The sequence below is a fragment of the Fusarium vanettenii genome (genome assembly GCF_000151355.1).
Source record: "Fusarium vanettenii 77-13-4 chromosome 6 genomic scaffold NECHAsca_20_chr6_4_0, whole genome shotgun sequence".
NCBI lineage: Eukaryota > Fungi > Ascomycota > Sordariomycetes > Hypocreales > Nectriaceae > Fusarium > Fusarium vanettenii.
Genome location: NW_003315865.1, coordinates 957,775 through 978,389, shown reverse-complemented (window position 1 = coordinate 978,389; position 20,615 = coordinate 957,775). Strand labels below are relative to the sequence as shown.

General features: G+C 52.3%; 7 protein-coding genes across 7 annotated transcripts; 5 read left to right on the top strand and 2 right to left on the bottom strand.

Moving 5' to 3' along the window:
* Window positions 1-145: 145 nt before the first annotated feature.
* On the top strand, window positions 146-3,481 carry NECHADRAFT_43333 (uncharacterized protein; the record flags this gene model as incomplete). The annotated part of the gene is made up of 3 exons (XM_003045144.1): window positions 146-1,541; window positions 1,653-3,339; window positions 3,394-3,481. 3 exons carry the CDS (start codon window positions 146-148, stop codon window positions 3,479-3,481), a joined length of 3,171 nt encoding a protein of 1,056 aa, XP_003045190.1.
* A 742-nt stretch (window positions 3,482-4,223) lies between these two features.
* NECHADRAFT_43760 (uncharacterized protein) lies at window positions 4,224-6,819 on the bottom strand (the record flags this gene model as incomplete). Its single annotated transcript, XM_003044738.1, has 2 exons — window positions 4,224-6,647; window positions 6,682-6,819. 2 exons carry the CDS (start codon window positions 6,817-6,819, stop codon window positions 4,224-4,226), a joined length of 2,562 nt encoding a protein of 853 aa, XP_003044784.1.
* A 960-nt stretch (window positions 6,820-7,779) lies between these two features.
* NECHADRAFT_94442 (uncharacterized protein) lies at window positions 7,780-9,723 on the top strand (the record flags this gene model as incomplete). Its single annotated transcript, XM_003045143.1, has 6 exons — window positions 7,780-7,866; window positions 8,077-8,120; window positions 8,629-8,775; window positions 8,908-8,987; window positions 9,041-9,215; window positions 9,285-9,723. 6 exons carry the CDS (start codon window positions 7,780-7,782, stop codon window positions 9,721-9,723), a joined length of 972 nt encoding a protein of 323 aa, XP_003045189.1.
* A 580-nt stretch (window positions 9,724-10,303) lies between these two features.
* Window positions 10,304-12,249, bottom strand: NECHADRAFT_44234 (uncharacterized protein; the record flags this gene model as incomplete). Its single annotated transcript, XM_003044737.1, has 5 exons — window positions 10,304-10,604; window positions 10,671-10,702; window positions 10,754-10,791; window positions 11,166-12,070; window positions 12,125-12,249. 5 exons carry the CDS (start codon window positions 12,247-12,249, stop codon window positions 10,304-10,306), a joined length of 1,401 nt encoding a protein of 466 aa, XP_003044783.1.
* A 385-nt stretch (window positions 12,250-12,634) lies between these two features.
* CHR2122 (SNF2 superfamily RAD5 protein) lies at window positions 12,635-16,122 on the top strand (the record flags this gene model as incomplete). The annotated part of the gene is made up of 2 exons (XM_003045142.1): window positions 12,635-15,996; window positions 16,044-16,122. The coding sequence occupies 2 exons, from the start codon at window positions 12,635-12,637 to the stop codon at window positions 16,120-16,122; spliced, it is 3,441 nt and encodes a 1,146-aa protein (XP_003045188.1).
* A 345-nt stretch (window positions 16,123-16,467) lies between these two features.
* NECHADRAFT_81695 (uncharacterized protein) lies at window positions 16,468-18,087 on the top strand (the record flags this gene model as incomplete). Its single annotated transcript, XM_003045141.1, has 2 exons — window positions 16,468-16,638; window positions 16,822-18,087. 2 exons carry the CDS (start codon window positions 16,468-16,470, stop codon window positions 18,085-18,087), a joined length of 1,437 nt encoding a protein of 478 aa, XP_003045187.1.
* A 600-nt stretch (window positions 18,088-18,687) lies between these two features.
* On the top strand, window positions 18,688-19,521 carry NECHADRAFT_81694 (uncharacterized protein; the record flags this gene model as incomplete). Its single annotated transcript, XM_003045140.1, has 1 exon — window positions 18,688-19,521. One exon carries the CDS (start codon window positions 18,688-18,690, stop codon window positions 19,519-19,521), a length of 834 nt encoding a protein of 277 aa, XP_003045186.1.
* Window positions 19,522-20,615: the final 1,094 nt, after the last annotated feature.

Sequence of the window (20,615 nt, the reverse complement as noted above, 5' to 3'; positions counted from 1 at the left end):
TCACTTAGACAAACACCATCAATACTCAATTAGATGAACTATCGACAGTTCACTCGCGCAAACTCTCGCTCTTGCTCACAAGACATTGAGTACAACTACTAATTCACACCGGCCCCATATGGCCTCAACAGAGGAAGCTGCCGCCATGGCTGCCCTCCCTCTTGAGGAGCACAAGTCTGTCTGGGACGAGACAGAACGCAATTTCTGGGCTAAAATTCGTCGCCAACGAGAATCAGAGAACAGCAAGGCCGAGCAGGACTATCAGCTATCGGTAACCGAAATGCGAATGAAGCTTAGTGAGCTTACGGGGCGACGGACCGAGCTGACCGAGTCGCAAACCCGTCTGGCTCGAGAACTGGCAAAGGTCGAGGCCGAGCTGGCTCGTGTATCTGAAGAATGCGAGGAGAAGGCAGCTCGACTTGAGTGTATCGAACAGGATCACCGAAAATCACGACAAGCGCAGGCTGAAAGGCAGCAGGAGATATGGAGGACGATGCGTCGGTTCTTCAAGGAGAAGAGAGGCGAAGAGCTGGGTTCAGAGGATTCTGAGGACCCTGACGCGGAGCAGTTTCTTCTTCCCGAAGATATGCCAGGCCTGTCCATGACGAATGGTGCTTCTACTCGACCAAACACCGCCGACGGTCTCACGGAGGCGACAAGCGTTCAACCCACAGATGGAGAGAGCATGGAAGGCGTTGAGCATCACGAGAATAACGCCGCCCGTGATACGCCCACGCCCGATGCCATCGTGGATGTTGTCGATGCTGACGGCAATGTCATTGGACCAGTGCAACGGATTGAGCCCTGGAATCAATGGGTCGAGGGAATCCAAGAACTCGAAGTCCTACGACCCGTCAAGATTCGCCGAGGCCGCCGTTTTAATGATGCGCATCTCGCCAGTATCTATGAGCGATCCGAGGCAAAAGGTGTCAAGTGGTTGGCTTGCATGATCCAAGCGACTGGAGAGATCCAAACCAAGCGATGCCATTCGTGCGATAAGAATCAAGGGGCATTTGATGATTGCATTATCGTTGGAGGGGATCTGTTCCAGAAGTGCGGTAACTGCGAGTGGAATCGCCAGGGCTGTCATGATGCTTCCGGAGAAACGATTGACATATTAGCTTCCAGAGAGAGGGCGCGACAACACAAGGAGTCCAAGGATGCACAGGCGAGAGTATCACCGGAACCCGAGGCTCAGACACAGCACGTTGAGGTTCAAGCAAGACCTGAACCTACGCCTCAACCTGAACCTCAGCCAGTTCACAGAGCCGAGGAACGTGCCAGACTTCCTTCACACCGGCCATCACCTCAGCCTATCCCTCAACAGGCTCCTGAGCGAGTATCTCAACAACCTTACGAACGATCTCCCGAGCGACTACCTCACCGAGTTCCTGAACGGGCTCCTGAACAACCGCCCGAACGAATTCCTGAGCGGCTCCCTGAGCGATTACCCGAGCGACTACCTGAACGACTGCCTGAACGGCTACCTGAGAGGCTACCTGAACGATTGCCTGAGCGGCTGCCCGAACGTCTTCCTGAGCGTCTCGTTGAACGCATCCCTGAACGAATTCCCCCGCAGGGTCCCGAGCATCCTCGCGAACCAGCTCCTCAACGAATTATCGAAAGAATTGCAGGACCAGCCTCTGTACCAGCTCTGGAACGTATTGTGGAGCCGGTTTACAGACCCGTCTACGAGCCTTCACCTGTGCCCTCCAGCCAGCCTACACCCGTGCCCAGGCCCGATCTTGCCCCTGAGCGCATGATAGACCCTGTAGTAACACCTCTACCGCCCATCCAACTCCAACCTAGATCAGATGCTCCTCGTTCTGCCCTTCCTTCGCATGCCCCCCGCTCCGTCCGCCCCGACATTCTTCAGCCTACTACCGAGTTTGATACCCCCGTGAAGGATACCAGGGCCCCCGATGGCTTCCAATCGGCACGCGAGCCAGAGCAGATGCCGACACCCCAAGAGTATCGAGTTACCCCTGGGTTCACCCCGGCCAACATGAGAAGTCGACCTCCCTCGGCCGAAAAGGAACGACCAACACCAGCATCTATGCCAATCGAACCCTCGCCTCAGCCGACTGAGTCTCCTCCTTCCGAGGAAGCTTTGGAAGAGATTTCACGCGAAAATCTGGTTCTTAGACACAACGGAGAATATTACACGTATCCCGAGTGTGTTGAAGGCGTGCCTCTGACCAAGGTGGACGAAACCCATCCCTACTGGGAGTCTAACTGGCCTAATGTGAGAACATTGATCGAGCCTCAGTTGGCTCGATGGCGCGAAAAGCATCAGGCTGCAATCGAGGCCGGCCCCAAGCAAGAGAAGGGTGGATCGTCGAAGTACCAGATTGGCAGACAGGTCAACCGTGGCATCAAGATCCTCGAGTTCCACGAGACAGGCCCCATAAGCCCATATCAGCTACTCAGCAAGAAGTACACCCAATCAGGAAAGGGCGGCATCACCTCCTACGACACACTGTTCCGTCTATCAGAAACAATGTCAGAACTGGAAAAGTTTAAACTCGACATCGAACCTGTTGAGTGGATGCGTCAGCGTCTCCACGAGTTGATCCTGGCTGAAGGGCCCAGTTTCAACCTCCCCCGGACGGTTCATGACTTCTATCATGACCCGAAGTTGACTGCACTGCGATATAAGCATGGTTTCAAGAACATTGGAAGACCCTCAGGGTTGAAAGCGCGTCAGAGCCAAGGTAGTCCCAGCAATACGCCCAAGCCCCTGAAGAAGCGCAAGAGCATGCATTCTGTTGTCAGCACGCCACGCGAGACTTCCTTTGTCGACCAGTCCCCTTTGGCTACCCAGATTCCTATGGGTCCTGAAACCCCTTTCAGCACTCATCTGAACAAAAAACCCAAATACCTGTCGCCTACTGCAGGCCCGATTCATGACGAGTTTCACTCAGACGCCTTCTCTGACACAGACTCTTGCAGTGGTGGAGAAATCACGAGGGATGACTGGCGACTGTACCAAGTCAAGAACCGATTCTTCACGAGCTCGCCTACAGTCACTCAGTACTGGACCTGGCTCCAGTCAGCAGGTTGCTTTCAGCATCAAGTCCTGAAGGACGTTAAGCCCGTTACTTGGGGACTCTTCAAAGATCATATTGATTTCCACGTTAACCTCGACGAGATTGAGGAACTGGTCTGGAATATCGAGGCGCTCCGCATTCACATTGTGATGAAGAAGGTTAACGCCAGTACGGATGGAGATAGAGGACCTCGTGGAGACGTAATGGCGTCTTTCAAGCGGGATCGAACAATGAGACGGTTCCTATTCTTTTGCCGGGAGAGGGGAGTCAAGATGCTGCGGCAGACAACGTGAGTGCAACCCTATTTCGTGTCTTGAGAAGCACAATGCTAACTAGGATGAAGCAAGGAAATTGACCATCGATGGCAAATGATGAATTCAGAGGTGCTTCAGGATGCCCGCGGCGAGCCGAGCAAGGACTTGGTGGACTAGTTTTGACCCCTGCGAGAAACGCTCGAATCACCCTGATATGCCATTGTCCGTCGAGACATGGCACCGAGGTTGTTTACTTGGTCCGGCAGTGTGCTTGCTCTATCGCAACACATCTGCATAGGGCCAGGTTTGGATCAACAACCAAGGCTTCGACTACGATCCTCTATGATACCGCTCCTTCGTTCTCTTACGATCCAGCCACGATTTTCAGCCTTGGCTTCCCCATAGCCCCTACTAGGGGTGCCTCAGAGAAGACTTTGGCTTTCAACCCAGAGGGTTCAGCGTCGTCACTATCGGGTTGGGAATCAGCACGCGATTACGGTTCCCTCTTTCATTCTCCTCTTTACACTGGCTCTTGCCAGCATACTGATCGCTGTTTGTTTTCTTTTCTTCTCTTCTCTTCACGTTATAGAGGGCACCATCCGGAAGCCCATACCAACACTGGAACTTGGACGGATTAGGTGGAATTGACTTTTGGCTCAAGGGACTCGGGAACGGGATATGATGGGCCAGACCGGTGGGGAAAAGCGTTTAGGCACTAGTCAAATGGGTCTTTGTGTATGATCTTAAAGTTTTTTTGTCTAATAGATTCTAGCATCGCCTCCCGTCACTCAGGGGGTGATGTTCTAAGTTACGCTTAAGGGACCTTTGCTACTTGTGACATCTCAACAGTTTATGAGACTTGTGGATTATTCCTGACATTATACGAGTTGTGTATATACGATTTCCAAGTTCCTTTGATCTATCGTTTTCTCATCGTTCGTCCCCCAACTACCCCAACGCTCGGAGTGGCCCTCGCTACTGGCTTGACATCACCACTCTCCCCCATCATCCGACTTATTAGAGCAGCCCTACACTCCTCGGCCTTTTCATCGCGGTACTCAAGCTGCGTCGACGGCGGCTCAACCTCCTTGGGTTCTCCCGAGTTGAAGTCGTCGCCCATCATCTCAGGGTCATGCGCAGAACGGGAGGCGACACTGCTGGCGTTGGAGGCGTTACTGATAGCACGGCCAAGGATTTGGCGCCTGCGAGGCCGCGGGGGAGGGTGCTCGGGGTCATCAGAAGTGTGGGAGAGGTTGGAGGTGAGGTTTGGAGTTGTAGTTTCGATGAGGGATGTCAGTTTCGTGGAGAGGGCACGACGCTCGGCGGCCTTAGCGCGGAGTCGAGCTTGTTCTGCGTCTTGTTGTTGTTGCTTCTGTTGCTGTTGCTTCAGTTGCTGGAGACGCTCTTGGTGTGAGTTATCATGAGATTCTGTTGTGTCTTGGTGAGTTGTGGTGTCCTGGTGTGTGGTTGTGGAGGATTTGCTGGTAGGGTCGGAGCGGGTGCGCGGCATGGGTTCTTGTTTCTTTGTAGGGGATGGAGGCTTGTCAAGGTGTTCTGAGGGGACTTCAGCTAGAGGGGTGTCGAAGCCATCGTCCTGAGGTAGGCTTGTGGGAGCGGCTTGGTGAGTGCGAGCTGTGGCAAAGTCGGCCGAGGTGGTGGAAGTTGCTTCAGGGGGTGGGCGAGTGATGTTCTTGCGGTGCGGCTTCTCGGGAGAATCGTGATCAAAGGCCGTCGTGTCGACTCCTGCGAATGCGGGAGCCTTGGGTATCGCGGGTCTGGCGTTGAAGGGTTCTGAGTGTGTGCGTTGTATGGGTTTGCCTAGTGGTCTGGATTGTGCCCCAGGGGCCTTCTTCTCAACAGACTTTGGCTTTGGCTTGAGGGTTTCTTCATATCGGTTCTTAATCTCGGGGAAGATAAAGTCGTCAATGGGAACCTTGAAGCCGGTGGATATACATTCCCACAGCCATTCACCCGACACCACAGGGACGCCCCATCGAAGTGCCATGCGTAGCTTCTCCTTGCGCATAGAAGCGAGAGAACTGCACACCAAGACATCCGTTGTCTTGCGAAAGTCCCCATCAAACTTGGCTCCGAGCTGGACGACGGCGCGAGCGACTTGGCTGAGTTCAATACCAGTGAAGGCGGCACTACATATGACGAGGTTGCTGAAAGCGGGAATGGGAAAGAAAGGAAAAGGTCTGCCGAGGACGTGTTCGGTTGGGTTGAAATAGAGCTTGTTGTGAAGACACTTTTCAATGTAATACTCTGTCACAACATGTAGGTCGTCGTAGGATTCTTGAGGGTGGGTATCTGGTTGAGAGTTTTGAGGGACGATGAGGAAGCGGCCGAGGGGCGGTCTGGGAGTTTTGCCAAGGGCAGCTTCTTGTACTGAAACACAAATAGAACCTCCCAGCGTAACTATTGTCTGTTGGAGAACTGATGTCCGCTGCGTAGTGAAGCCGTGGATATAGAAGTAGCAATTGGCGAAAATGCCCTGGTTCTCTGGAACAATGGGGGCGAGGGGTTGAACTTCGGCGGGTTGAGGTTGTTGTGGTTGATCCTGGAGCTTTTCTGCCTCTGAATTATTCTCGTGGGCAAACGAGTACTCTCTCGAGGTTGAGCGTCCAAGGATATCACCCCAGAGGTTGTTACGCTGTGAGCTGAGCTTCATGCTGGCCGTCTTCCTTAGCTTCCTAGGTCCTTCATCGGCGGCGATCACAGCTGACCTGGAGCGCTTGCTTGCTGTCCTTTTGAGTTCTCTCGTGACCCAAGCCCCTTTTCCTTGCTGCTCGGGCGGTAGTATAGGATCGAATTTGGTCTCCTCCAGGATCATGCCTCGTGTAATGGATTGGTCCAGCCAGGCGAGGGTGACGGGGTGGATGCCCCATTGCCTGGCCGCCTCGTACTTTCTGCCCTCGGGTTTGTTGACGATGAGGTGACTGCACTTCTTGGTGAGGTCTCCGGTGTATCTGCCGCCGTTCGAGGTGATTTTAAGGGCAATCTCGTCCCGCTGCTCGCCGAAGCCCGTGAGACAGATCATTAACGAGTCCCTTCCTGTCTCCCCTTCCTGCGGTTGGATCGAAGGGTCGACACCTCGCTTCTCCAATGGCTTCAGCTGATATTCGGACTCGAGTTTTCGGTAGTCGATTTCATCGTCGTTCTTCCACAGCTCGCTAAGGGCCTCGATCCAAGCAGCATCCATGGCCTTGATGTCGGGGCGTTCACGGGCAACATGTCGGTATTTGGGCGTGTCATAGTCGCCGACAATAAGGTGGGTAACGTCAGGAGTGAGGTCGTACTTGTGAACGCCGCCTAGCTCGGAGACTTTGCCAGCGATGGTTGTCTAGAAGCGAGAGAATGTTAGGAAATGCGAGCACATGAGGCATCACGAGGAGTCTTGGTTTACTAACACGATGCTCAGCGGGGATGCTCGTACAGCAGACGATGATGCCCTTGAGAGGCTCTGCCGGGTCGATATGAACATCTTCATCGTCAACAGCGTTGGAAGAGGCCATGTTGATTCCTCTGCCAGGGGCGGTTGCTGTGGTGTTGCAACCTGGGGGTTGAGGGTTGTGATAATATTTTCGAGACGCGTCGATAACCGCACCGCGTCAAGTGGTCGCCTACACCGTGACCGGATGGACGTCATGACCTGGGGCGGGGGTAGGTGCTTTTAGGCCTGTGAATCAGTTCGCACTGTGAAGAGTATCACTAACGTCCACTGAAGCGGTGAGATTTGCGAGGTGTACGGTGAGGAATTACAGTGCTAATAGAGGTCATGATCTAAATATAGAGCCCTTCCTGTTCAAGTTGGCAGATTCATCATGGATCCTCAGTCCAAACTCATTGAATGGAACATTTGTTTCAAGACTAAGAGTGCAATTAATGGAAAACATGATTACACAGAAATAACCTCGAGTTTATTGTGAAGAGAATCAAGCAGAGTATATCTAATAGAGTCAGTGAAGCACGTGCGACATGGCCGCTTCCAGGGTCTTGGAATGGAGCTCTCTGCCTGTAGGCACCTGCCTCACACACAGCACAGCACCGAGAGACGGGCACTCACTGAGCCCCGCTCACTAAAAGAAACCCCACCATCAGCTAAGATCGCAGCCTCGTCGCGAAAGCTCAGAACCCCTCCATCCACTTGCATCTCATTCCCCTCTTCCACCGCCACTCGAGCGCAACGGCGCATCTTTGGGAAGACTCCGCCGTGCCTGACACCTTCCGCTATCGTTCGGTCCACTCGCAGACCCGACCTTGGGCACCTCGATCTCGTCCCGGCCATCATTCGGTCCTGGCCTCAATCGACATCCCTCCGCCTCGTCGAGCATCGATACATACCTCCAGACCAGGGCGATCTTTGGGGCAACATCTCGACCGCATTAGCAAACACCGGGCTACTCTACCCCCAATATCAACGTATAGACGAGACAACTATAAACAAACCTGGAACACAGTCGGCTACCTTCAAGATGCCGCCGCCGTCTTCCGCCCAGCAGAAGGTGCTCATCGCCCAGTTTGTATCCTTGACTGGTGCCACAGAGCGTCAGGCTACTCGTGTACGTTTCTCTCCCAGCAGCATATGGACAGTCTATCTCAGGCAGCCCCGGGCCTGTCTTGGCGCCAGCCAGCCCCACGATACGAAAGCTCTCCGCGATTTGACTAAATCGGTCCCGGCGCAGCAGTTGGGGGTTGCAGCGGTGACGCTGTTTAGCCTGGAGAAGTCGAACGATGATCAAGCTTAGTTTGACTAACATAGGCCGTAACAGTTCCTCAAGAATGCAAGCTTCAAGATTAACGAAGCCGTCGATACGTGAGTTTTTATTTCCTTGGTCTGGCTATTCCTACCTCGACTATTCTCGTTACATCACCCTTTTGTTTCTTGTCATGATGTTGTTGCGCCAGCCTGATGTGGTCAATTCATCCGGCCATGCATTGCATCTGGAACCGCCGGGTATGGTTTGCCCCTTGTGCCTCGTCATATCGACTAGGCCCACTGGTGCTCGGCTCATTTGTTGGATGCACAGCAGAGTATGACCGACAGTGACGCCGATGGCACTGAAACACTGCTTGCTCTAAAGGGGTAATCTGAACCCTTCGATTCTGTCCTGGGGCTTTGACTTGTCTTTCGAATGCCATTGTCTCTACGGATGATCGGTGGTTGGGTCATGGAAATCTTGTCCTCCTTGGTGTTGCTGGATTCGACTTCGATTTGACACAACCACTCCCCTGTCCCGGCTTATAGACGGCTCTCAACTAGCTCGACACCACGTCTCACCAGAGTCACTCAAACATTCAACATCTTCGGGAGCCCGGGATAGTCCAAATATGAATTGGGAGGGTGTTAAGAGGCGTATCGCAACCCGCGTTATTCCCACCTTGTCCCTATCCAAAAAGTCCAGCAAAGTTGGTCTTGGGACGTCTTACAAGGGGTCACCCGCAGAGACGTCCAACAAGTCGAAAGCGCGGTACATCACCTCAACCGAGTGCGCAGCAATCTTGTCAGCCAAGTCGGCTGCATCCGAATCCTATGCCAGTGCATTACACACTTCATTGCTAGTAATTTTTAGAGTATCTGTTGTCTGACACGAACCGAATAGGTACTTTTCCTCGGACGGAAATGGCAAGGGACCATCACCAGTCGAGGCCAAGTTGGAATCCTTATTCGACCAACTGCAGGGTCAGTATCGTACAAACGCTTGCTCCGGTTCTTTGGCTCATAACCTCGTTTAGACAGTAACGATGAGAAGGACAAGTTGGAGCTTGACTCCACTATGGCTTACCTCACCGAGAAGCTCAAGATCAACATCGAGAACGCAGAACTACTTGTAGTCCTAGAACTTCTCCAGGCACCCTCGGTGGGAATGATTACCAGGAGGGGATATGTTGATGGATGGAAAAACACTGGGTCAGTAACTCATATGTGTCTGACAAGGGTTGACACCTTTTCGAAGCGCAATACTGACTAGTCATCTAGAGCTGGAGCAACACACCAGGAGCATGCTGCCCATCTTCGACGACTGATTTCATCCCTCTCCTCCGACCCCACCTTGTTCAAGAAGGTATATCGGTACGCTTTCGTTGCAGGACGAGAACCCGACCAGAAGGCCCTCGGCCTGGAGAACGCTCTCGTCTACTGGGACATCTTGTTTGCCTCTCCCGGAATGGAGTGGAAGACTGCGAACCGCGACTGGCTAGACTTGTGGAAGTCCTTCCTCAATGCAAAGTGGACCCGGTCTGTTAACAAGGATATGTGGAATATGACGCTCGAGTTTGCCGTCAAGTCTCTGTCAGACGAGTCACTATCTTTTTGGAACGAGGACGGTGCGTGGCCAAGTGTCATCGATGACTTTGTCGAATGGTGCCGCGAGAAGGGTATCGGTAAGGCTGACGGCATGGATGTTGACGACAATTGAAGAGATGGTCGGACTCGTGACCACGAAGGCGACACTGAGATGGAGTGGAGTACATAACGACGTGAACGAGGCCTCGGCCTATTCACCACATAGCATTTTCACAGACAACATATCATGTAAGGGCCAACCAGGAGCATGGGCAGCGGGCTGCGTTTCTAGATAGGGCGGCGTTAGCCAAGGGCACTCAGGCCACTGGTGTGGCTGCAATTGATGACTTTATGATAGATAGGTAGCGACACACAAACAGATCGAGGTTATCGTTGTCTTAGTTGCGAACTGAGCCAGGTCATAGACGGCTCGATAGCGTCGGCATGACGAAGCTTGAGGGGGTCGGTAGTGAAATGCAATGCAGAGATTCTGGGCTCTATAGTAGTTCATACAACCGTGACTGCCATCCCCGAGGCAGTGTGTTTTTAAATGTACACGGCATCCTCATGCCTGGACTCTTGACTCTGGACATATCCAGGTCCTCGATCCTCATACTGTTGAGTATCCTACAGCATAACCTTCCTCCTCCTCTTCTTCAGCCGCAACTTGATCGTCGTAAGGTAATTATCGTTTCAATTCCCATCCGCCCGCTCTATGCCTCGCTACCCGTCGTCTTCCACTTGGGCGGTCCGAATCTTGCCAGCGTCTCCAGCTTTCCGTCGCCAAGCTTAACGTGGGCGGCGCGGATCATACGGGGCTCGAGTCGCAGAGTGTTGCGGACGTCCTGGTGCACCTTGGAAGCGGCGTCGTATCGCATGACGAAGTAGTGGCCGTGGGTGTGCTTCATCTGATGGACCGAGATGGGCTTGGGGAGGGAGAAGACACCCCAGTTGGCGAGGCCACGGACGACACCGCCATTCTTGAGGACGAGGGAGCCGACAGTCTGGGCGATTCTGGGCGAAAACGTTAGTCAATGGACGAGGGCGATCGATGGTTCGAAGGGTTCAGTGGAGGCGTACTCTTTCACCTCGGAGAGGTTGCCCGGTCGGACCTATTTGAAGTCAGCTTGTTTAATTTGCAGGAGATTTAGGTAGAGACGCACAATTGCAATGAGTTCGTAGAGCATCTTGGCGATGACATCTACGGGAGAAATGGGAATGTCACAGAGCAATTCGAGGTGATACTATCGCTGAGCTTGAATGGATTCCTGGGTCTCGAATTTTGATGCCGAGGATCAGCCGTGGTGAAGGGTGGGCGACAACTCGGTGAAGCTTCATGACAAGTGGGGCACACCCTTCCTCTGATGCTCACGATTAAAGATTGGATGAAAAGATGGCATATGCTCAATTACATTCAATTGACGTCTATTCATGATCATATTGATACATCTTCATACCTATAGTACAATAGTATTTTGGGTTACACTCAAGGCACGCCTCGAAATACACGGTTCCTCAGAACCTAGATCCGCTCCTTGGACAAGGCCTGCCATATATTCCAAGGCAGTTTCCAACCCGCTGTCTTGACCGTAAACGGATCGAAATCAGCTTGTTCTAGCCTTTGCAGATACTGAGCTGCTGGTATAGCTTCCAGAAGCACGCCAAAGCCCTGGCGTATCTCCTTTATTGTGTCGCTTTCCTCCTCGTAGAAATGTTCACCCTCGCCGTGGTGCTCAAATTCATGGCCTGGGTCCTCGCCAGCCTTTAACCTCTTGAGCATCTCTCGCGCTGTGATCAGATGATCATTGGCCCTCGTAGCAACTTGGAAGACAGCGTCTTGAAGGCCGGGCGCATTGGGACCTTGTCGAAAGACTTCCTCCTCCTTGACCCCCGCTTCAGCCATTGCATCCAGCGGAAGAAGTAGGGCTGGTTCACGCGAGGAGGGAGCTTGGCCTGATGGTGTATTCACCGGTGAAGGTGGTGCTGCCAAGACGGGGATTCCGCGCAAGACGGCCACGATGCCGCATGCCTTTCCAATATGGCTCGCAAGGTGGTCGACATTCATCGAGCGCAATGGCAGAGACGCTAATGTCGCATACATCAAGGTCGAATATGTATTCTCGGCGTACTCCTCCAAGCTTGCCAAACTCCCAAACGGCCGATTGGACATGTGCTTCTCTCTTGTCCTTACCAGTCGTGATACCCAGAACTTGATGGACTTTTTGGTTGCGGTGCCGGCGCGCGCCTCCAGGTCTTGGAGACTCTTGTGCAGCAAGATGCAGATAGGTTCGCGGGGGGGACGGCCGGCGAAAGTGTTGTCGATGGACTCCTGCCAGAACTTCATGCGCAGGGTCCCGATCGTGGGGTTGGAGACGAGCTCGGGGAGGCGGACGAGCTCGAGGTTGAGGGTTCGGAGGGCGGCGTATGTGTCTTGGACGGGGGAGGGGACGAAGCGGCGGATGAGATGGGCGTCATAGTCGCTATTTCTAGAGAATCTTAGCTTCAATTGGTATTAGGTAGAGGATCAAGCGTACTGTAGCTGTGTATAGCAGTACCGTCTTGCAGATTCAACGTCGGCATCGGTAATGTAGGTTCGGCGACTCGTCCGGGCATGGGCGAAGCCTCGAAGGCCCTGGCCCAGAAGCCGTGGACGATACATGCAGCCTAGCTTAACCCAAGGTTGCGCGGCACGAATTGATCTCCAGCAGCGAGTTTCACCTCGAAATTGGTGGTGCTAGTCGTGATATGATGGACATGACGGTCTTGCGACTCAGACACGGCCACCCATGAACGTCGGATTTCCAATCCTTGGGAAATTTTTCATGACGTCGGAGCTACCAGCCACACTCATCAGCCACATCAATTAACGGCGGACTCGCGCAGTCATGTGATCTCTCGACACCAAGGCGCGCTTGCAACGGCTGATCGCGTCTCCCTGCGCGACGCCGAGACTGTCATCTGGGGATGAAGCTTGGGTTCGACATTTCGGCCAAACTGTGAATGGAATTTTTATATCCTCTCAATTTGGGTGAATCTCGGCAAACATGAGCTTCAACGATTCTCAAGAGCCTCCCGCAAAGAAGCGCAGGTTCTTTGTCGACCCTTCGGAGGCTTCCTCTGATCCAGCATTACCAAGCAACCTCAACTCATCCCCGCTACAGCCACGACGACGCTTTTTCAAGGACGAAGATGATGATATCAAGCTAGAACAAGATGATAGAAACGTCCTTGTCGAACGTTCCGCAAATGGAACATCACAGCAACCACAACCACCTCCATCCGACCTACAACAAGAGTCGTCCTCCGTATCCTTCGATCAGGAGACCTTTGAGGCCTTCATTGGCGACAAGGTCAGCTCCGATGTTCTCTCCGCTATCAGGGATCATTGCGGAAACAACCTCGAACGAGCCGTCAACATGTACTTTGACGGGACGTACAAGAAGTTTACCAAGAAACCGCCATTGCCAACCCCGTCGAGACCTACCGCCGCCAGCTCGAGCCGCTCCCCAAGCACCATTACAGAACGCCCAAAACCTGCGATCTCACAAAAGCGAATGCCGAATTTTCGATATATAGGGGCATTCGGCGCTGAAGGATGGGCCACTCGAAGTGGAAACAACCTCCTTAAGCATGGCGATATTGTCAAGATCGAGCGACACAAGGCCCCGCCGCCACAACCAGCAAAGGTTAAGGGGAAATTTGGTTCTGTCACACCCTCAAGAGCCAGTAATTTTGCTTCACGGCGGGTTGATATTGTTGTGCGCTTCACGACCCAGAGTGGAACAGAAATTGGACGACTCTCAAAGGACACGGCCAAGTGGGTGTCGACATTGATCGATCAGAAGGTCTGCAAGTTTGAAGGGACCTGCGTCTACATCCCTGAGAGACTTCGGACTAGCGATACCGTGTTTCTGCAACTACGATGCTTCATACTCAACTCGGCATTTTTTGATCGCTCCTTTCAACTAGCTGACGACCGGTCGGCTGTCTTCTTTGAGCAAAACGAGACAACGGATGAGAAGAATCTTCGGCTACGGCAGTTTGCTCTGGTGAAACTCTTTGAGGAAGTCAATTTGCAACCGACCGTGACGAATGCTGCTGCAAAGGATGGTCGTAAGGGCCTCCTTCAGGCTGCTGAGCAGGACGAGGAGAAGCAGAAGGACCTCAAAAAGACAACCACCAATGGAAAAGAAGTTCACTCATCAAATTCGTCGGACACGGAAGAAGGAGAGGAGCTGGAACAGGACCAACTCGATGCGCTCTACAAAAAGGCGCAATCTTTCGACTTTAGTACCCCTGAAGCGGAACCGGCAGACACTTTCGCCATGGATCTTCGACCATACCAGAAGCAAGCGCTGCACTGGATGATGGCCAAGGAGAAGGATGAAAAGAGCAACAGGGAGCCGTCGATGCATCCTCTCTGGGAGGAGTACACTTGGCCTCTCAAGGACGTTGACGACAAGGATCTACCACCAGTCGAGGGACAGCCCAACTTTTACGTCAATCCGTATTCTGGTGATCTCTCCCTCGACTTTCCTGTTCAAGAGCAGCACTGTCTTGGTGGCATTCTCGCTGATGAGATGGGACTTGGAAAGACGATTCAGATGTTGAGTTTGGTTCACACACATCGATCAGAGGTTGCTCATCAGGCTCGCCAATCCGCCGGTGGCATCTCCAGTGTGAACCAACTTACGAGACTGGGCATGAACTCCGAGTCTGTTCTTCCAGCGCCCTGCACAACGCTCGTCGTTGCACCCATGTCACTACTATCGCAGTGGCAGAGTGAGGCAGAGAAGGCCTCCAAGGAGGGGACGATGAAGATTGAACTATACTATGGCAACGAAAAGAGCAACAACCTTCAAGCGCTTTGTTGTGCATCCAATGCAGCCAGTGCGCCAGACATAGTGATCACGAGTTACGGCGTGGTGTTGTCCGAATTCAGCAGCATTGCTGCAAAGAACGGCGACAAGTCATTCCACAACGGCCTTTTCTCGCTCAAGTTTTTCCGAGTAATTCTTGATGAAGCCCATCACATCAAGAACAGATCATCCAAGACAGCCAAGGCCTGCTACGAGATCTCAGCTGACCACCGCTGGGCCTTGACCGGAACACCCATTGTCAACAAGTTGGAAGACTTGTTTAGCTTGGTCAGATTCCTAGGCGTGGAGCCTTGGAACAACTTTTCATTCTGGCGGACGTTTATCACAGTGCCCTTTGAAAGTGGAGAGTTCGTCCGGGCTTTGGATGTGGTGCAAACAGTGTTAGAGCCTCTTGTGCTTCGACGCACAAAAGATATGAAGACACCCGACGGCAAGCCTCTTGTGCTTCTACCACCCAAGCAGATTGAGATTGTCAACGTGGAACTGTCGGAGACGGAGCGAGGCGTCTATGACTACATCTTTAACAAGGCGAAGCGGACGTTCTCGCAAAACGTCGAGGCTGGCACTGTCATGAAGGCATTTACCACCATCTTTGCGCAGATTCTACGTCTTCGTCAGTCCTGTTGCCACCCTATCCTGGTCCGCAACCGTGATATCGTGGCGGACGAGGTTGAGGCTGAGGCAGCTTCCGACGCGGTTTCTGGTCTTGCCGACGATATGGATCTCGAGTCGCTCATCACCTCGTTCACGGCGGTGACGGATGAAGCGTCGAAAGATAACAACCAGGTCTTTGGCGCCCATGCGTTGGAGGAGATTCGCGACGAAGCAGAAAACGAGTGCCCGCTCTGCTTCGAAGAGCCGATGAATGACCAGACAGTCACTGGATGCTGGCACTCTGCTTGCAAAAAGTGTTTGCTAGACTACATCAAGCATGAAACTGACAGGGCAGTTACGCCTCGATGTTTCAACTGCCGGGAGCCCCTCAACCAGCGAGATCTGTTTGAGGTTGTCCGGCATGATGATGACCCTGACAAGGTCTCGAAGAAACCCAAGATCAGCCTACAGCGTGTGGGTGTCAACGACTCGTCAGCAAAGGTCGTGGCACTCATGTCAGAACTACGTGCGCTACGGAGAGAGCATCCCAAGATGAAATCCGTGGTGTTTTCACAGTTCACTTCGTTTCTCAGCCTCATCGAGCCAGCCCTGACAAAGGCAAACATTAAATATCTACGGCTTGACGGATCGATGGCCCAAAAGGCTCGAGCAGCAGTTCTCACCGAGTTTACTGAGAGGAAAGGATTCACTGTCCTGCTGCTCAGTTTGCGTGCGGGTGGTGTGGGACTCAACTTGACGAGCGCAGGGCGAGTCTTCATGATGGACCCCTGGTGGAGTTTTGCAGTCGAAGCTCAGGCTATCGATCGAGTGCACAGAATGGGACAAGAGTCGGAAGTACAAGTAAAGAGGTTTGTGGTCAAGGAAAGTGTTGAGGAGAGGATGCTCAAGGTTCAAGAGAGGAAGAAGTTCATGTGAGTTGATCAAGTTAGGGGTAACGAATCAGGCTAACATGTGACAGTGCGACCTCGCTGGGTATGATGAACGACGAAGAGAAGAAGCTACAACGCATTGAAGACATTAAGGAGTTGTTGAGTTAAGCTTGGTGCTTAGCAGCCCGGGGGGTATTCCTTTGCATTCTATGGGCGTTGGTGAACTATACGACACACAACTACGGCATAGAGTAAATATAGACAGCGCGCTATGAGAAGCTCTCGCGCAGAAATGAATAATGATGATGGGTTTTCAGGTGAGGTTGCTTCTGCTGCCTACCGTGTTATGTGCTGGGTGAGACAAGTACCAACGTCTGATCAACGAAGCCACACATGGAAACATCACGATTTTGTATGAATATCCCAAAATTTCGAAACTCAATCAGGTTGTCTGGTCATTTCATTCATTCAGAGACCGAAGCGATCATTCAGCGAATATTTCTGGTCATGGCAATGTCTCATGGCGGTCATGTTCCTGCATTGCCGCGTCCAGTCGCCTCAGACAAGACATCGCGTGACCACGAGCCTCCATCATTCAGGACAACCCATCACGAACCTGACGCGTCTCACCTGACCTGGGACTCTCATGGGTCTCAACTCGTTGTTTGGGGGCGGCATACGCATGTTATTTAAAAGGACGGGAAGCCGCCTGGTGGCAGCCTTGGTGATGCTCTGCCTTTTGGAGAGTGTAACAAGGAACAAAGTACACACACATTCATTGTAGTTGGGCGTCAGTCAGTCAATCAATCTGCCGGCCGCCGAGCTGCATTGCATATATGCAACACACCCTTTTCGCTTTCTTTTCAGGCTGCAACCTTTGTTGATTTCTTCTTCTATTTACCTTGTTTTGCGGGGTCTCTCTGCCGTCAGCTTTGCGATCTGGAGTCTCTTCAGCTTGGAGACGCTGTCGAGAGACGGAGCGACGACGACGTTGCTGCTACTCACGACTCGGTGTCTCGGATAGATCCAGAGATTAAACAAGAGGTTGACGACGACAAGGTCGACCTTGGACAACTAGAGACTCGGGTTGAAGACAAGTGTCAGACCACCAGAGCGTCTGACGTCGAAGAGGTTGGCTTTGAAGATAGGGTCAACTGCGATAACGAACAGGATCTAGACGACGGGTACGACAGTGACGACGAGGGACATCTTTGCTCTTTGTTACTCTACTTTATTTCAAAGACTGTTCTTCATCACCTGACGGAATCGTCCAAGGCAAACAACATGGACCGCTTCGCCGAGCAATTCTTTGGCCGCCCAGAGCGCGACAGCAATTCACGAGCTCGACCCCCCGAGAATACAAGCTTCATGGAGACTTTTGCAAAGAACCTTGCAAAGTCGGCTGCCAGGTCAGCTGCCAAACGTGCCATGGGCGAGTCCTCTGGTAACCGCACCCGCGACCGCACTCGTGGAGGTGTTGGTGCCGGCGGCGTTGGCGAGATCAACCTTGAGGACTTTCGAGGTCTGGGTAGCTTCGTTCTTGGGATGTTGAACGGAGGAAATGATGATGGACGAAAGGGTGAGGAGAGGAAGAAGGATAAGAAGAGAAAGAGGGATAGGGACAGGGACAGAGATGGACATAGAAGCAGGGGGTTCGAGGATGAAGGAGACAGATACGCTTCCGACAAGGAGAGACGCAAGAAGAAGCGTCACCGAGTCACCTTTGCAGAGCCTTACTACGAGTTCCAAGGCGAAACCTATCCCCCTCCCTACGAACCCGAGCCTCAATACGAACCAGACCCTCGAGAGCATCGCCGCTCCTCGCACCGTCATCACAGACGCGACTCCCGCGAGCGAGAAGAACGCGAGGAGCGCAGACGTCGTCGACGCCAGCGTCGATACCGTCGTGATCTGGACCTCAAGACACTCAAGACGGAGCTCGAGGCCATGTCCAGCACCATCATCTCGCTTAATGCCCGAGGCGCAAAACACAGAGATTGTGAGTTCTACGATCGATTCGTTAGAAAGGGTGGTAGACTTCAGGATGTCATTGGAAGCACTCTGGGGCAGATCCGTGGATTTGAGGAGGGAGGTGGCGATGATGACAGGAAGAGGAGACATAGGGAGAGGTAGCGATAAAGGGGAATAGTTTAGTTTAGCGAGGAAGCTAAATTCTTACAGGAGAATGATAAGAAGAGGAGACACGAAGAGAGGTGGCGATAAAGGGGGTTGGTTTGGTTTGGCGAGGAGGCTATATTTTCACGGGAGGATGATAGAACTGTTTCCATAGTTTGGTGTGTGTTTTTTTTTTCTTCTTCTTCTTTCCGTCACGCAACATAACTCAAGATATCCAGAATGTTTTCCCTCTTTTAATGTTTTTAACAAAATTGCAAGTTTCTTTGTCATGTTGCATCGGGCACCGTCGTGCAAGTTGTTTGACCAAACAACTCGGGGCGCTCGCCACCACCCAAACTATCTAGGAGACAAAAAAAAGCTGGTTGAGTCTTTTTTGTAAAAGAGAAACTTTCATTGTTTGTGGGTTGCAGAATAAAGGAATTGGACGCTTTCTGTGCACAACGGGACGGCTGCTAGCCGAAGACGAGCATCAAGGCTTTGTAGCGTCGGTGTCGAAACCCGTGGCTTTGTGGGTAGATGATATATAGTAAACCGCGGATTCTTTTTCTGATGTGATTAATCACTTATCAGTGACATGTTGAGATCTTCACTTTTGTGATGGCGCCCATTGGTCTTTGGTATGGCTATGGAGCAGACGACCAAGAACATCGACATCCTGGAAGCCTCAGAGAACTCCCCAGCATGGCTCCAGTCAAGAGTCCATTCATCGGTTCGATCGCATCATTGAATGATATATCGAGTACCCAGCCCATTTTCAAGGCCAATACCCTCTTCTCCAGAGGAATGCCCGTTCTGTACCGTCGAAACGCCAGCTCTGGGACTGTTGGAATAGCAGTTGGGCTGACGCTGCTGTGCATCATCATCATCAGCGGTCTATTCTACTGTGCTTGGGAGAACACCAGGGCGGAGAAGCGAAGGCAAATGAAGGAGAGGGAGAAGAGGAAACAAGGACATCGACATGAGACACACATTCGTGGGGGACGTCGTCGACACAGCAAGAAGCACCATCATGTTCATAACCATGGTGAGCATCACGACTATTTCGCCAACCTTTATATCCCAGAGCAACACCACGAAAAGCACCATCACAAATGCAAAGACCCTCACCATCGACACAGGCATTGTCGTCATAAACATGCCCACAACCGTCACGAACGAAAGCTATGGAAGAGGCATCATCGCTGTCGTCACAAACACAACAATCCTCCAAGTCCCATCATCATCGATGATTGGGCTCCTCAACGACCTGAACCAATACTTCAGTCTCCGATCGCCTTTGTGCCAAAGTACGATGGTCTACTGATGAACGAGATGGATGCTCCTCAAATGGGCAGAGACTTTCAGGTTGGAGATTGCTTTCCTCAATGTGGCAAGGGTATAGATGGATTCGTCTGTCCTCGTCACGGTGTTGTTCGGGATGATAGGAAGTAATAGAGGGGACTGAAGTCGGGAAGAATAAACAGGCGCACCAATGTACTATTAAAGGAGTATGATAAACTACCAAAGGGGAAATACAAGTCACCAAGGAAGAACAAACTTAATATCAATCAACCATGTCGCAAAAAGACCAAGCTCATGTCGCATGCAGCCAGCTTACAAGTTTACCGACAAGGAACCATATGCATCATAAATACAGTGGAAGAATCATACATGGAAGTGAAAGGTCTAGAGAATGTCAGTCAACTATGCATCCAATGATGGGAGATAACTTGCCAATGTCGTCTCATCTTATTTATCTGCCGGCTTGCCTTCTGCCGGAGTCTCGTCGGTCGCAGACTTGGGTGAAGGTGGTGCGCTTCTGTCAGAACCCCTAGACCCTCTGCTACTAACGGATTTGTGCCTGTGATGGTGATGATGATGCTTCTTCTTCTTGAAGGTCCAGCGGATAGAACCGCAGTACATCCACAGAAAGACAACGACAACAGCAAGGAAGGCGGCGAGAGTGAAGCCGACAATGAGGCCAATCTTGATGTTGTTGTTCCGAGAGGGGTTACTAGAGAACTGTCTCTTGACAAGAACATCTCGAGACTGGTCAATGCTGTGCAAACCCCTCTGGAATAACCTCAGAGCCGGGTCGAGCAGGCCATGGCTCTGGGCATCAACGGGTGTCCCAGGGCGCTGGTGCACCGCAGAGACTTGCAGATGGCGCCGGATATACATCCAATCGCAGGCCAAAAGTGGCACGATGATGATATTAAGAGAAAGAAACGGTTAAGACATGAAGGGGAGGGAGAGGGCGTGGGACGACCCCAGACGGTTGGGACATGACATGGTGAAGAAGTGGTCAGGGTCGTCCACTTGGGCAAGGTCCGGACAAGAGTGCATATTTAAGCGGGCGACGGGGGGATAATGTGTATGGCGTGCGTGGTTTTCAACGTGTGCCTCGAGAGAGTCGAGTGCATATGCCTGCTGCAGAGAGGGCGCCTCCTGCCGTGGTATCGCATGCGGGCTGAGCGTATCAGACGCAGTAAGACGAGATGCCTAGTTCCAATCAGCCGAACTGAGGCGAATGGTGATGGTTACCT